We start from the raw sequence: 15,334 nt of genomic DNA on the forward strand, positions 1-15,334 counted from the left end.
TCCCATCAATTTTAACCATCTTCCCTGTCCCTGCTGAAGAAAATCAGGCCCAAACCATGATGCTGCCACCACCATGATTGACAGTGGGGATGGTGTGTTCAGGGTGATGAGCTGTGTTGCTTTTACGCCAAACATAATGTTTTGCATTGTTGCCAAAAAGTTCAATTTTGGTTTCATCTGACCAGAGCACCTTCTTCCACATGTTTGGTGTGTCTCCCAGGTGACTTGTGGCAAACTTTAAACAACACTTTTTATGGATATCTTTAAGAAATGGTATTCTTCTTGCCACTCTTCCATAAAGGCCAGATTTGTGCAACATATGACTGATTGTTGTCCTATGGACAGAGTCTCCCACCTCAGCTGTAGATCTCTGCAGTTCATCCAGAGTGATCATGGGCCTCTTGGCTGCATCTCTGATCAGTCTTCTTCACAACAGTATCTCGGACCTGCCTGGTGTGTTCCTTGTTCTTCATGATGCTCTCTGCGCTTTTAACGGACCTCTGAGACTATCACAGTGCAGGTGCATTTATACGGAGACTTGATTATACACAGGTGGATTGTATTTATCATCATTAGTCATTTAGGTCAACATTGGATCATTCAGAGATCCTCACTGAACTTCTGGAGAGAGTTTGCTGCACTGAAAGTAAAGGGGCTGAATAATTTTGCACGCCCAATTTGTCAGTTTTTGATTTGTTAAAAAAGTTTGAAATATCCAATAAATGTCATTCCACTTCATGATTGTGTCCCACTTGTTGTTGATTCTTCACAAAAAAATACAGTTTTATATCTTTATGTTTGAAGCCTGAAATGTGGCAAAAGGTCGCAAAGTTCAAGGGGGCCGAATACTTTCGCAAGGCACTGTATATGATTCACACACCTTCTGATAACAAGGATCTGGATCAGTTATTTGGGAGTCGGTGATTTAAGAATCAGATAATGACCCACTCTGGCCAACCCCTTGTGTACCAGCAGAGTTTTCGGCCATCCCCGTTTGGACAACCGCCTTGACTTGAATACGTCAATAACCAAATGCCTCATACACCACAGTATCTTCTATATACTAGCTACACATGAAAGGACAATTCCATGCATCCAAACCAAGCCTTGACAGTAGTCACTCGTCAATCAATGTTTAACATGTAATTCAGATAAACAATGACAATGTACGTCTGAGCAGACATCAGCGTCCAAGGCTCGCATCAAGACAGTTTCAATATCAATGTGTTCCATTCATGTCACTACAGTGACAGCTTCACTATGAACAATTTTGCATCCAGGCTTGCAGCATATTTCCATAAATACCAGGCTTTACATGATAACCCATCCAGGCATGCCACAAACAGCAGATCAAGAGTGGTTCATACATACTATTCAGGTGTTTGATCCTGGAGCGTCGGGTCTCTTAATGCATGGGAGACTTCCTGTATACAAGGAAGTAAAAAGAAGCCAGGTTAATACAACAAAATAGGGCTGTGTAAACATTAAAACGAGTGATATGATATGCTGCGTCGCCTGCACAGGAAACCATAGCATTTCCTGTGTGTGTGTTTATAGTAAAGACCGTGCTCGTTCTTAGATGGTGGGATCAGCTTGTGAAACCACTGGCGGTATCAATGCAAGGCAAAATCACAACTACGGACCTCTGACACACAACATGACTTCCTACAAACTGATAATACATTGGTATGCAATTGACTTGTTCTCATGTGCAATGTCAAGGTGCATGCAAACTCCTGATGAGAGCACTTTGAATGATTGATTTAAATACATTGCATGTTTTTAATTGCTCTGGTAGCATGCATAATGAAGATCATTGCATGAATTCCCGTCAGCCACAAGAGTTGACTGGACGAGTTCATACAATATCTTGGCTGTATTACAGAGAAAGTCTTACCTTCAACTTTGAATGGCATAGTTCTTTGTCAAAAAGCACACAATCAATTAAATCTACTGATATTATTGCCAAACCTTTATCATTTGAGAGGTTTATTTATATTCAATTTCTTATCTCAAAGCATAATGCACAACAATGTGACCACAGAACTAAATAGAACATTAAAAATCTATGAGAAAAACTTTTTCAGAAACGTGTTTTTTGTGCCTTCTAACAAATTGTGACACACCTAAAAAAAAAAAACACATTAAACAAATAAAAACCTCATGAACCATTTTTCATAATAATCTTAACTTCACAGGCTATGGAAGATTAACTTGCAGTTTAAGGGCATCATGTCAACCTATTATTTTATGCTCCCATTTGTCCTGCTGAGGTATGCTTTTTGATGTCGTTTTCTGTTCAAGTGTAGGTGGAGAAGTTTCACAAATGTATTTTTTAGTGAAGAGTCACCCTGGGGTCCTCTCACATGCTGAAGTGATCGCTCACTGGAGGCTTGGCCACCCAGGAGCCGTAGCCTTGCTGCGCTAAGTAGGACCTCAGCACACTCTTGGCCTCCTGGTAGGGCTTGGCCATCATCTAGAAAACGCATTAATGGGACATGGATTATTAACGTTAAACAATGGGACAGGAGACTTCACACGTTTGTGAAAGGTAACATCTGAGAGGGTTTGTAATTGATCCTGTCCCACACCTACTCAAGGTTTCCTAGTGGAGCTAGTGGGCAGGGCATGAATTCAAATTGAATGGAGCTCAACCGTGGTGGGGGGAGACGAGAGGAGCGTTTGTATTACCTTGGCCTCTCTGTAGGAGACTGTAGCTAGCAGGTCCCGTCTTGAAGCCTCCTGGGCCACCAGGTTGAAGCGACTCAGCATGGCTGCTTTACACAGGCGACTGGCCAGGGCAGGGCCGCTCTTAAACGGAGACCTGACACATAAATCAACATGGCCGTTGTGAAGAATCAGCTAACAGATCACCTGTAGATTCCCTGGGTTTTCAAGCCAGAATGGGGCCTATTTCATGTCATGAAGTGCATATTATTTCAGAACATTTGGGGAAAGTCTATGAAATATTCTTACGCCTCCACCGTCTTGCCCTCCAGGCCGTCCACCACCTCCAGGGAGACGTCCCCCTGGCTCCAGTTGATGCCGTGGCTCCACTGGGCGTTGGTGTTTGCCCCACCCTCAGGGCATGCCGTGGGCACCAGGCTGATGTGGGGCCGGTACACGCAGTAGTACATGGGTAGGCGGGGGGTGATGCCGTCCACACGCTGGTTCACCGCAATCTCCATGCCCCGCACGTCACAGCAGCTCACGTCGCCTGCATATGAGGATGAGGACGATGGCAGAAGCACTCGCCTTCATTCTACACCATTTGAAAGAAATCTATTCTTTGGAATAAGCCCAGAAGGAAAGACTAGGAGAGAATGAGCATTTTTGTTCCAATCCAGCACTACATCGACTGATACAACTTACGTGCTCGATGACCTGATCAGTTGATGCGTTAATTCAGGTGTGTTAGTGCAGGGATAGAACACAAACGTACTGTCCACTGGGCTACATACGACTGGAGTTGAGAAACACTGCTTTTCAGACTATTGAGGTGTAACCTATGATTGAGGGACTTGCCTACGAGGATGCTGCTGACGTAGATGGGCTCAGTGAAGTGACTGAGCAGGGCTCCCTGGAAACCCAGCACCTGCCACTGGGTGATCTTGTCACTGGCCGACATGCTAACCACCCTGGAGGCGGCCTGGTCAAACGTGGGGGAGAAGACTGAGAACACCTTGCCCTCCACCGTCACGTGCAGGCTGATCTGGTTGTTCACCTCCCAGGCTGAGATGGAGAGGGGGTTCAGGCGCCTGAGGGGAGAAAAAGATCAAGGCTGAAGGGACAGACAGGCTGGAAAATATCAACTTGGCTATTAGCTGAGTACTGGTGGGGCATAAGGAGTTTTAGAGTTGCCAGTCACTAACAGATTGGATGGGATCTGGGCGGCTCCTTTGGGCATCTGGTTCATGTACAGGTGGAGCGTGATGTTGCTCTTCAGACTGAGCAACTTGGTGTTCTTGTCCTGCTGGAACATGGACTTCTCCTCAAGGCTGCGATTCTTACTAAAGAACAGCAACAGGTGCCTGTACAGATAACTGCGAATAAAACATGATTATACAGGTATAACTACTACAAACTAATGCATATTTAGTACCCTGAAAGTAATGTGAAATAAGGGAATGTTTGTATGGAATCTTGGTGCTCTAAAGTTTATTGGGAGAACATTGTAGGAGGCAGTGAATGAATGAATGAACTGTTATTGAATATCGCTGGGTTGTAGTGAGAGGGGTTGGAAAAAATATAACCAGCTTTGTCAGGTTCATTTGTAATTGCCCTTGACTGACTTACGATGTTGTAAATTACATGATCTAAGCAGTGTTCTCAGAGCATGAAAAAGTTCCAGGAAATACAACAGGAACCACATAAGAACAATTTAAACTTTCTCACAACCATCTTTGCTTCCTGGATAGAAAGAAAAAAGGGTGTTTTGAAGGGATGTTTTTTCACATTCATTTAATACACTGATTGAGATAAATGTACCGCATCAGTGATCTCCTTGCTGTTACAACTGCATGGGAGTCGTGAAGAACCCGTCCATTTGGTGTAGCGCTCTCCTTAGTGTTGTAATTCCCTGTTCCAATGGCCACCACTTCACATCCACTGGCTAGATGGATGTTCATGAGCCACGCACAGAGAACACATTTACCGGTAACATTCATAATAGCAACTTAAAATGTATCTAATATAATTCAAACGTGCCTTCAGAAAGTATTCGGACCCCTTGACTTCTCCCACATTTTGTTACGTTAGAGCCTTGTTCAAAATTGGATTAAATAAAATAAAAATCCTCAGAAATCTACACACACAATATCCTATTATGAAAAAGCAAAAAAAAAAAATCTTAAAACTTCTTCAGGATCGGTGGGTCCCCTGCGGGACAGTTGAGCTAACGTAGGCTAATGCGATTAGCATGAGGTTGTAAGTAACAAGAACATTTCCCAGGACATAGACATGTCTGATGTTGGCAGAAAACTTAAATTCTTCATCTAACTATACTATCTACTACAGTAGAAATTACAGTGAAAAAACGCCATGCTATTATTTGAGGAGACTGCAAAGTTTTGAACATGAAAAGTTATTACTAAACAAATTAGGCACATTTAGGCAGTCTTGATAGAAAATCTCACAGAAATGCAATGGTTCATTAGATCAGTCTAAAACTTTACATATACACTGCTTCCACCTAGTGGCCAAAATCAAAATGGTGCATGGGCTGGAATAATACATTATAGCCATTCTCTTGCATTTCAAAGATGGTACAAAAAAAACGTTGGCTTTTACTTTGTATTATCTTATACCAGATCTATTTTGTTATATTCTCCTACATTCCTTTCACATTTCCACAAACTTCAAAGTGTTTCCTTTCAAATGGTACCAAGAATATGCATATCCTTGCTTCAGGCAGCAAGATTTGGGTATTTTATTTTCGGCTAAAATTGGGGAAAAATCCATGAAGTAAAAAATAAAATAAAAAATAAATTGTGCATAAGCATTTAGACCCTTATTTACATAAGTATTCGAAATTGTGCTCAGTCGAATCCTGTTTCCATTTATCATCCTTGAGATGTTAGTACAACTTTATTGGAGGCACCTGTGGTATATTCAGTTGATTGGACATGATTTGGAAAGACACACAACTGTCTATATAAGATCCCAATGTTGACAGTGCATGTCAGAGCAAAAACCAAGCCATGAGGTCGAAGAAATTGTCTGTGGAGCGCCGAGACAGGATTGTGTCGAGGAAAAGGGTACCAAAAAATGTCTGCAGCATTGAAAGTACCCAAATAACAGTGGCCTCCATCGCTCTTAAATGGAAGATGTGTTAAACCACCAACAATCTTCCTAGAGCTGGCCGTCCAGACAAACTGAGCAATCGGGGGAGAAGGGCTTTGGTCAGGGAAGTGACCAAGAACCCGATGGTCACTCTTACAGAGCTCCAGAGTTCCTCTGTGGAGATTGGAAAACCTTCCAGAAGGACAACCATCTCTGCAGCACTCCACCAATCAGGCCTTTATGGTAGAGTGGCCAGACGAAAGGCACTCCTCAGTAAAAGGCACGACAGCCCGCTAGAGTTTTCCAAAAGGCACCTAAAGACTTTCAGACCATGAGAAACAAGATTCTCTGGTCTGATGAAACCAAGATTGAACTCTTTGGTCTGATGTCAAGCGTCATGTCTGGAAGAAACCTGGCATCATCCCTACAGTGAAGCACAGTGGTGGCAGGATCATGCTGTGGGGATGTTTGACAGCGGCAGGGACCAGGAGACCAGTCAGAATTGAGGGAAAGATGAACGAAGCAAAATACAGAGATCCTTGATGAAGTCCTGAGCGCTCTGGAGCAGGTCCATAGACTGGGGCGAAGGTTCACCTTCCAACAGGACAACAACCCTAAGCACACAGGCAAGACAACGCAGGAGTGGCTTTGGGACAAGTCTCTGAATGTCCGTGAGTAGCCCAGCCAGAGGCTGGACTTGAACCCGATCGAACATCTCTGGAGAGACCTGAAAAGAACTGTGCAGCGACACTCCCCATCCAACATGACAGAGCTTGAGTGAGAGGATCTGCAGAGAAGAAGGGGAGAAACTCCCGAAATGCAAGTGTACCAAGCTTGCAGCGTCATAACCAAGAAGACTCTATGCTATAATCGCTGCCAAAGGTGCTTCAACAAAGTACTGAGTAAAGGGTCTGAATAATTATGTACATTTTTGAGGTTTTGTTTTTTTTTTGTAAAAATTGTATACATTTCTAAAAACCTGTTTTTGCTTTGTCATTATGGGGTATTGTGTGATGGTGGGGGAACTAATCAATTTTAGAATCAGTAACGTAACAAAATGTAGAAAAGTCAAGGGGTCTGAATACTTTCCAAATACACTGTGTGTGTACAGTACTGTGCAAAAGTTTAAGGTAGGTGTGAAAAAAGGCTGTAAAGTAACAATGCTTTCAAAAATAGACATGGTAGTAGTTTAGATTTATCAATTAACAAAATGCAAAGTGAGTGAACATAAGAAAAATCTACATAAATCAATATTTGGTGTGACCACCCTTTGCCTTCAAAAACACATCCATTATTCTAGATACACTTGCAAAGTTTTTGAAGTAACTCGGCAGGTAGGTTGGCCCAAACATCTTGGAGAACTAACCAAGGTTCTTCTGTGGATTTAGGCAGCCTCGGGTGCTTCTCTCTCTTCATGTAATCCCAGAGACTCAATGATATTGAGATCAGGGGTCTGTGGGTGCCATACCATCATTTCCAGGTCGTTGTCATGCTGCAGAAAAAAATGTAGGGCCAATCAGATGCCTCCCTGATGGTATTGCATGATGCATAAGTATCTGCCTGTGCTTCTCAGCATTGAGGCCATTAATTCTGACCAAATCCCCAACTCCATTTGCAGAAATGCAGCCCCAAACTTGCAATGAACCTCCACCATGCTTCACTGTTGCCCGCAGACACTCATTTGTGTATCGCTCTCCAGCCCTTCGGCGAACAAACTGCCTTCTGCTACAGCCAAATATTTCAAACGTTGACTCATCAGTCCAGAGCACCTGCTGCCATTCTTCTGCACCCCAGTTTGTGTGTTTCCATGCATAGTTGAGTCGCTTGGCCTTGTTTCCACGTCGGAGGTATGGCTTTTTGGCCGCAAGTCTTCCATGAAGGCCACTTCTGACCAGACTTCTCCGCGCAGTAGATGGGTGTACCAGGGTCCCACTGCTGAACATCTTCGGGCTGCGAAGAGAAGTAAGCATGATGTGTTCTTCATCTGCTGCAGTAAGTGTCCTTGGCCGACCACTGCGTCTACGGGTCCTCAACGTTGCCCGTTTCTTTGTGCTTCTTCAAAAGAGCTTGGCCATCTGGAAACCCCTGTCAGCCTTCACATTTCTGCCTGGGAGAGACCTTGCTGATGCCGTATAAAGACCTTATGTCTTGTTGCAGTGCTCAGTCTTTTTTTTTTTTACCATTATTTAACTAGGCAAGTCAGTTAAGAACAAATTCTTATTTTCAATGACGGCCTAGGAACAGTTCAGGGGCAGAACGACAGATTTGTACCTTGTCAGCTCAGGGATTTTAACTTGCAACCTTTTGGTTACCTTTTGGTTACTAGTCCAACGCTCTAACCACTAGGCTACCCTGCCGCCCCAAGTCTTGCCATGGTATGTATGACTTTTGACAAACTGTCTTCAGCAACCTCACCTTGTTAGCTGAGTTTGGCTGTTCCTCACCCAGTTGTATTCCTTCTACACAGCTGTTTCTGTTTCATTTACTGATTGTGTTTCAACCTACATATTGAATTGATGATCATTAGCACCTGTTTGGTATAATTGTTTAATCATACACCTGACTATATGCCTACAAATCTGTGACTTTGTGCAAGTGTACCTAGAAGAATTGATGCTGATTTGAAGGCAAAGGGTGGTTACACCAAATATGGATTTAATTTTGATTTTCCTTGTTCACTCACTTTGCATTCAGTTGATTGCTAAATATAATCTATTAACATGTCTATTTTTGAAAGCATTCTTACTTTATAGCATTTTTTCACACCTGCCTAAAACTTCTGCACAGTACTGTATATAACATTTAAATGTAGCCAATATATAACCAGACATGGAAAAAGAGTGTCTCCCAGTGCCTCCTTATTTACGTGACTGAGTGATAAATGCAGCCACTGTGCTCCTGCAGGCAGAGACCTCGGGGTAGCTGTCCATCAGCTTGCTCAGCAGCTCTCTCACTGCCTGGGGAACATGCTCGTTGATGGGGTTCTGGCGCTCTGCGGTACAGTAGGGGGAAAAAACACTATCACTGCTTAATGTCCAGAAACAACCCCTAACATGTCATCGTTTGCAGATCAAAATCGAATAGTTTTAAGCAACTTTGACAAACAATGTGCTTTCCAACAACTACAAAACATAAATAAAATAACTGAATAATTGAAAAATAAATGACTTGCCATAAATGGTTCTTCTAGGATGGATCTCTGAGCCTGTAGACTGACTCTCTTTCACTGGCAAGGGAGGAGGGCCATCTGAAACCACACACTATCTTATATTGACAGTCCATTTACAAACCATTCCCTAAAACATTGAATTTGAATTGAAAATCGATTTCCAAATTACAGACATTTCATCAAACTAGTTGGTACAGCTATTCACCCAACGCCTCTGGAAGCAGAGAATCTCCATCCAAGGTGGGCAGCAGGTCCTCAAGGGCCAGCTGAGCTGCATTGGCCCTGGCCTCCTTCTTATTGATCCCCATCCCAGTCTTGTACTTCACCCCGTCAATCACGACACAGAAGGCAAAGTAGAAGCCTGGGATGTTACCTGGACAGTTATCACACCATATTATTGAACATGTATATACACTGCCATGAATAAGAGCCTATGGATGGAGGATCAATGGAGGACATGGTTTGAGACGTACCTGTGGTTACCGTTTCCTTTAACTCAACCTGGAACTGTAGAACCTGAGAGAGCTGGTAAAGAGCTGACACTGCGTGGGTCTCACCCCGCTTGTATCGGTCAATCAACTCTTGGGGAATGCTTTTCGATCTGATGCCACCACCTATGGCAGAACAACAAGACAACCAAACATCAGTTTCTGGTGCTAGTGCCAAAGTGGGATGGGTGGCCATTTTCACCTTCACAAAGCACAGAAACCAAAAGGACCCATCCCCCGTAAGCACAGAAACCAACAGGACCCATCCCCCGTAAGCACAAACCAACCGGACCCATCCCTTTCACAACATTTACTTAAGCTTACAATTGGTGTTGCATGCCGGGTCAAATAGGTTTTTGTTAACTTCTGAGACAGCCGGAGACACATATGCCACTGCCAATCCAGGTGGGGCACAAATATTTTTCTTGAGGATTTGGGCAAAGCTGGCACCCCTAGAACCACGAAATGATCCACCTCGAGTCCAAGCCATCTTGGAAACTGTAGAAAAAGAATAACATGTTATTCATACATAGCAGCCGTGTGTTATTTTCCCAAAGTTGGTCATAGGTTTTTGCACTGGACTGCAAACAGGCCTCGCCCAACTTCCAGTAGCCTGGATACCAGTCTCTGCTCTTTTGCTCGTTGTTGAATTGTGATTGCAACTGACACTAGAGGGCAGTATTTTCACATTTTTAAAGTTGTTGGTAAGAGAGAATAGCTACCTAGTTGGAATGCATTGCTTGACTGCCATGTGGGCGATAAGCTCAATATATTTTGCAAACTGCAGCACCCCAAATTATTCGTTCTCAAGTTTGTTTGTTGAGCAGACTGTAGGTTTAAGGTCTACAAAGCTGTCTCCATTAGAGGTCCAAATAAAAAAAAAAATTAAAAGGTCAACCGATTATAATTATTCAACGCCGATACCGATTATTGGAGGACCAAAAAAAAAGCCGATACCGATTAATCGGACGATTCACACACACACACATATACACACACATACATACACTGATCAAAAAAATAAAGGGAACACTTAAACAACACAATGTAACTCCAAGTCAATCACACTTCTGTGAAATCAAACTGTCCACTTAGGAAGCAACACTGATTGACAATAAATTTCACATGCGGTTGTGCAAATGGAATAGACAACAGGTGGAAAGGATTGGTTCTGCAGGTGGGGACCACAGACCACTTCTCAGTTCCGATGCTTCCTGGCTGATGTTTTGGTCACTTTTGAATGCTGCCGGTGCTTTCACTCTAGTGGTAGCATGAGACGGAGTCTACAACCTACACAAGTGGCTCAGGTAGTGCAGCTCATCCAGGATGGGACATCCATGCGAGCTATGGCAAGTAGGTTTGCTGTGTCTGTCAGCGTAGTGCCCAGAGCATGGAGGCGCTACCAGGAGACAGGCCAGTACATCAAGAGACGTGGAGGAGGCCTTAGGAGGGCAACAACCCAGCAGCAGGACTGCTACCCTCGCCTTTGTGCAAGGAGGAGCAGGAGGAGCACTGCCAGAGCCCTGCAAAATGACCTCCAGCAGGCACAAATGTGCATGTGTCTGCTCAAACGGTCAGAAACAGACTCCATGAGGGTGGTATGAGGGCCCGACGTCCACAGGTGGGGGTTGTGCTTACAGCCCAACACCGTGCAGGACGTTTGGCATTTGCCAGAGAACACCAAGATTGCCAAATTCGCCACTGGCGCCCTGTGCTCTTCACAGATGAAAGCAGGTTCACACTGAGCATGTGACAAACGTGACAGAGTCTGGAGACGCCGTGGAGAACGTTCTGCTGCCTGCAACATCCTCCAGCATGACCGGTTTGGCGGTGGGTCAGTCATGGTGTGTGGTGGCATTTCTTTGGGGGGGGCCACACAGCCCTCCATGTGCTCGCCAGAGGTAGCCTGACTGCCATTAGGTACCGAGATGAAATCCTCAGACCCCTTGTGAGACCATATGCTGTTGCGGTTGGCCCTGCGTTCCTCCTAATGCAAGACAATACTAGACCTCATGTGGCTGGAGTGTGTCAGCAGTTCCTGCAAGAGGAAGGTATTGATGCTATGGACTGGCCCGCCCGTTCCCCAGACCTGAATCCAATTGAGCACATCTGGGACATCATGTCTCGCTCCATCCACCAGCACCACAGACTGTCCAGGAGTTGGCTGATGCTTTAGTCCAGGTCTGGGAGGAGATCCCTCAGACCATCCGCCACCTCATCTGGAGCATGCCCAGGCGTTGTAGGGAGGTCATACAGGCACATGGACGCCACACACACACTACTGAGCCTCATTTTGACTTGTTTTAAGGACATTACATCAAAGTTGGATCAGCCTGTAGTGTGGTTTTCCAGTTTCATTTTGAGTGTGACTCCAAATCCAGACCTCCATGGGTTGATAAATTTGATTTCCATTGATATTTTTGTGTGTGATTTTGTTGTCAGCACATTCAACTATGTAAAGGAAAAAGTATTTAATAAGAATATTTAATTCATTCAGATCGAGGATGTGTTATTTTAGTGTTCCCTTTATTTTTTTGAGCAGTATATATATATATATTTGTAATAATGACAATTACAATTACAACAGTACTGAATGAACACTTATTTTAACTTAATATAACACATCAATAAAAATCAACTTAGTCTCAAATAAATAAATAAACATTCAATTTGGTTTAAATAAGGCTAAAATAAAGTGTTGGAGAAGAAAGTAAAAGTGCAATATGTGCCATGTAAAAAATCTAATGTTTAAGTTTCTTGCTCAGAACATACGAAAGCTGGTGGATCATTTTAACATGAGTCTTCAACATTCCCAGGTAAGAAGTTTCAGGTTGTAGTTATTATAGGACTATTTCTCTATACCATTTGTATTTCATATACCTTTGACTATTGGATGTTCTAATAGGTACTTTAGTATTGCCAGCCTAATCTCGGGAGTTGATTGTGGTTTATGGTTAGGTACAGTCGTGCAACGATTGTGCTTTTTTCGCAAATGCGCTTTTGTTAAATCATCACCCGTTTGGCGAAGTTGGCTGTCTTTGTTAGGATGAAATGGTCTTCACACAGTTCACAACGAGCCGGACGGCCCAAACTGTTGCATATACCCTGACTCTGTTGCAAGAGAAGTGACACAATTTACCTAGTTAAAAGCAATTCATGTTAGCAGGCAATATTAACTAAATATGCAGTTTTAAAAAATATATACTTGTGTATTGATTTTAAGAAAGGCGATGTTTATGGTTAGGTACACATTGGTGCAACGACCGTGTTTTTTTGCGAACGCGCTTGTTAAATCACCCGTTTGGCGAAGGAGGCTGTGATTCAATGATAAATTAACAGGCACCGCATCGATTATATGCAACGCAGGACAAGCTAGATAAACTAGTAATATCATCAATCATGTGTAGTTAACTAGTGATTATGTTAAAATAGTTTATAAGATATGCTAGATGGCACTAAACGTCTTACTCCTTGCTGCACTCACATAACAGGTAGTCAGCCTGCCATGCAGTCTCCCCGTGGAGTGCAATGTAATCGGCCATGATCGGTGTCCAACAATGCCGATTACCGATTGCTATGAAAACTTGAAATCGGCCCTAATTAAAATCGGCCATTTCGATTCATTGGTCGACCTCTAGTCTCCATCACACCATTCAATAATGAATTCATTACATTTCATTGTGCAAATATGTCTTTTTCCTTCTCCATGTTGTTATTGCTGCCTGCAGCATGATCAATTACACACCGGTAGTGTCCATCGCCCCAGCCTGTCTGGCACTGTTTCCCTGCAGTTCTGTTAATAACGGTGAGGGCAGATGTTCAGGAGGTGCGAACAAAGAACAGTGTGTGCCAGCTAGTCCTAAGGAGGCCTCCGGTACACAGCAGGCGGGAGCCACACCGTGTGCTAGCTATCTAGCTAGCACACAGCAATGGCACCCCGCCTTCCGCCTACTGTGCGCCTGAGTAGTTAGCGGTGGGGGCAACACCAGTAGACAGTGTCCTTTGCCGCTGCCTGTCGGGCATGGTTTTCTCCAGTACACAACAGGCGGAGGCGACACGGTGTGCCAGCTAGCTAACTAGCAAGCTATCGCACAGTGGAGCTAGCTAGCACACGGTGTCGCTCCAGCCTCCCGCCTGCTGTAGTAGTGGGAGGCGACCTGTAGACAGTGTCCTTTGGTTCTGTTAATGATGGTGAGCGCAGGTGTTCGGCAGTCGGGAGTGAAATAACTCAAAATACTTTTATTTCCCTTTTGACTCAAAGGGGCAATGGGATGCTTGAGAGGGGGGGGGTGTTCATGAAGGAACCAATGACGTACAATAATATCTTTCAGAGTTTTGACAGTTCCAGCTCACCAACAAAACAAAAACAAAAACGTACACCATACGGCAAGTGAGGAGTGATGGGTCGTTCGCGAACGAGTCGGCTCTAAAAGCCGGCTCTTGTAGGTGAACGTTGGGAGCCGGCTCGCATATCAGAAGAGACAAATCTATTTATAAAAAAATTAAGATTTAAATTAATAGAATTAACTAATTCAAAGAACGAAAAAATAAAATATAGGCCTAAATGCTCAAGCGCACACACATTCGTTCTGACTGTCTGCTCAGACTAAGTCTCACCTGTTGTTCCTGTCAATCAGACACGCAGTGTCAACCAATGAACCAAAGATGCGTGAGGGAGGGCCGAGCCAACTCACTCACTGTCACACACTTAGCAGCCGAGGAGAGAGAGGAAGGACAGCTGTGAAAACAACAGCTGGTAAATGAGTCGGAAGCACAGTAGCAATTGGATGCATTTTAATAATGTAGTCAATGTTAGAGCAGTTTAGAATTTGCCAAAACAAAATCTCATATGAAGCCTGTTCTACACACAACCTACACCAGCATATGCGAACTGTGCACCCAACTGTGAAGCTAGCTGTAGCGGAGGGTCGAGAAACTAGCGGGCCTACTAGTGATAGAGCCACCACCTCCACACGTAGAGATGTATCCACTCAGTCAAGAAGGCCTACTCCGCAACCCACAGCAACGCAGTCTTCGATGGACCAGTTTATGCCAAAGTCTATGTCTGTAGCAAAACAAGGCCAAATTGATATTGAATTGGCTAAAATGATTGCCACCGATTTCCAGCCATTTTCCATCTTGGAGGACAGAGGTTTTAGAAATTATAGCAATAGTCTAAATCCAATGTACACAATTCCAAGCAGGAAAACCCTTTCAAAATCACTTATTCCACAAATGTACGAGAGCACACAGGCTTCAGTGCGGGAAAGAGTCCAAAAAGCTATTACAGTTTGCCTTACCACTGACTGCTGGACATCAAGGGTAACCACTTCTTACATGTCGGTTACATGTCACTTCATTGAAGACTTTTCGATGTCAAGCTGGACAAATTGAAAGCAGCTGTGAAAGCAGCTGTGGAAAAGTTCCACAGGAGCACAGTAGGTGCTGAAAAACTAAAGTCTACACAATGCCAGATGGGCCTAAACAAGACTGCAATATAAGATGGAATTCAACATTTTATATGTTGAGGCTGTTTCTTGAGTCAAAGGATGCCATCATCTCTACCCTGGCCATTGTCAATGCACCTGTTGATGCTCTGACCCAAGAGGAATGGGAGGTGGAGGAGGAGGTGTACAGAGTCCTGGAACCCTTTGAGCAGGTCACTGTGGAGATCAGTGGAGAGAGGTACAGTAAGCAGTTATTATTACATCATTATTTAATCTTGTATTATATATGTAAATGAGCAGTAGATGAGAATGTAGTATCAGTAGACAAAACATGAACTTGAACTAATAAGTTACTGGTCTCTCTTTTCAGCTATATGACAGCCTCAAAAATGATACTCCTGTGTAAGGGTCTGCGGCGAATTCACAGCCAACCGCCAGAGAGAAGCAAA

At 43.8% G+C, this 15,334-nt stretch overlaps 1 protein-coding gene across 1 annotated transcript; it reads right to left on the reverse strand.

Annotated features, from left to right (window-relative positions):
* Window positions 1-1,993: 1,993 nt before the first annotated feature.
* Window positions 1,994-14,577, reverse strand: adad1 (adenosine deaminase domain containing 1 (testis-specific)). Its single transcript, XM_064955720.1, has 13 exons — window positions 14,406-14,577; window positions 14,056-14,176; window positions 9,763-9,936; window positions 9,424-9,564; window positions 9,156-9,323; window positions 8,954-9,028; window positions 8,648-8,773; window positions 4,489-4,612; window positions 3,873-4,043; window positions 3,526-3,758; window positions 2,977-3,217; window positions 2,692-2,824; window positions 1,994-2,476 (listed from the first exon to the last, which is right to left on the reverse strand). Exons 3-13 carry the CDS (start codon window positions 9,926-9,928, stop codon window positions 2,363-2,365), a joined length of 1,692 nt encoding a protein of 563 aa, XP_064811792.1. The 5' UTR covers window positions 9,929-9,936; window positions 14,056-14,176; window positions 14,406-14,577; the 3' UTR covers window positions 1,994-2,362.
* Between the last annotated feature and the right edge of the window lie 757 nt (window positions 14,578-15,334).

The sequence above is a fragment of the Oncorhynchus masou genome, chromosome 32, assembly GCF_036934945.1.
Source record: "Oncorhynchus masou masou isolate Uvic2021 chromosome 32, UVic_Omas_1.1, whole genome shotgun sequence".
NCBI lineage: Eukaryota > Metazoa > Chordata > Actinopteri > Salmoniformes > Salmonidae > Oncorhynchus > Oncorhynchus masou.

Coding starts and splice junctions, on each gene's coding strand:
- adad1 (XM_064955720.1), bottom strand. CDS start 9,928: ATGGCTTGGACTCGAGGTGGATCATTTCGTGGTTCTAGGGGTGCCAGC. Junction 4,613..8,647: donor TGCATTTATCACTCAGTCAC/GTAAATAAGGAG, acceptor ACATCCATCTAG/CCAGTGGATGTGAAGTGGTG. Junction 4,044..4,488: donor GCAAGGAGATCACTGATGCG/GTACATTTATCT, acceptor TTTTATTCGCAG/TTATCTGTACAGGCACCTGT.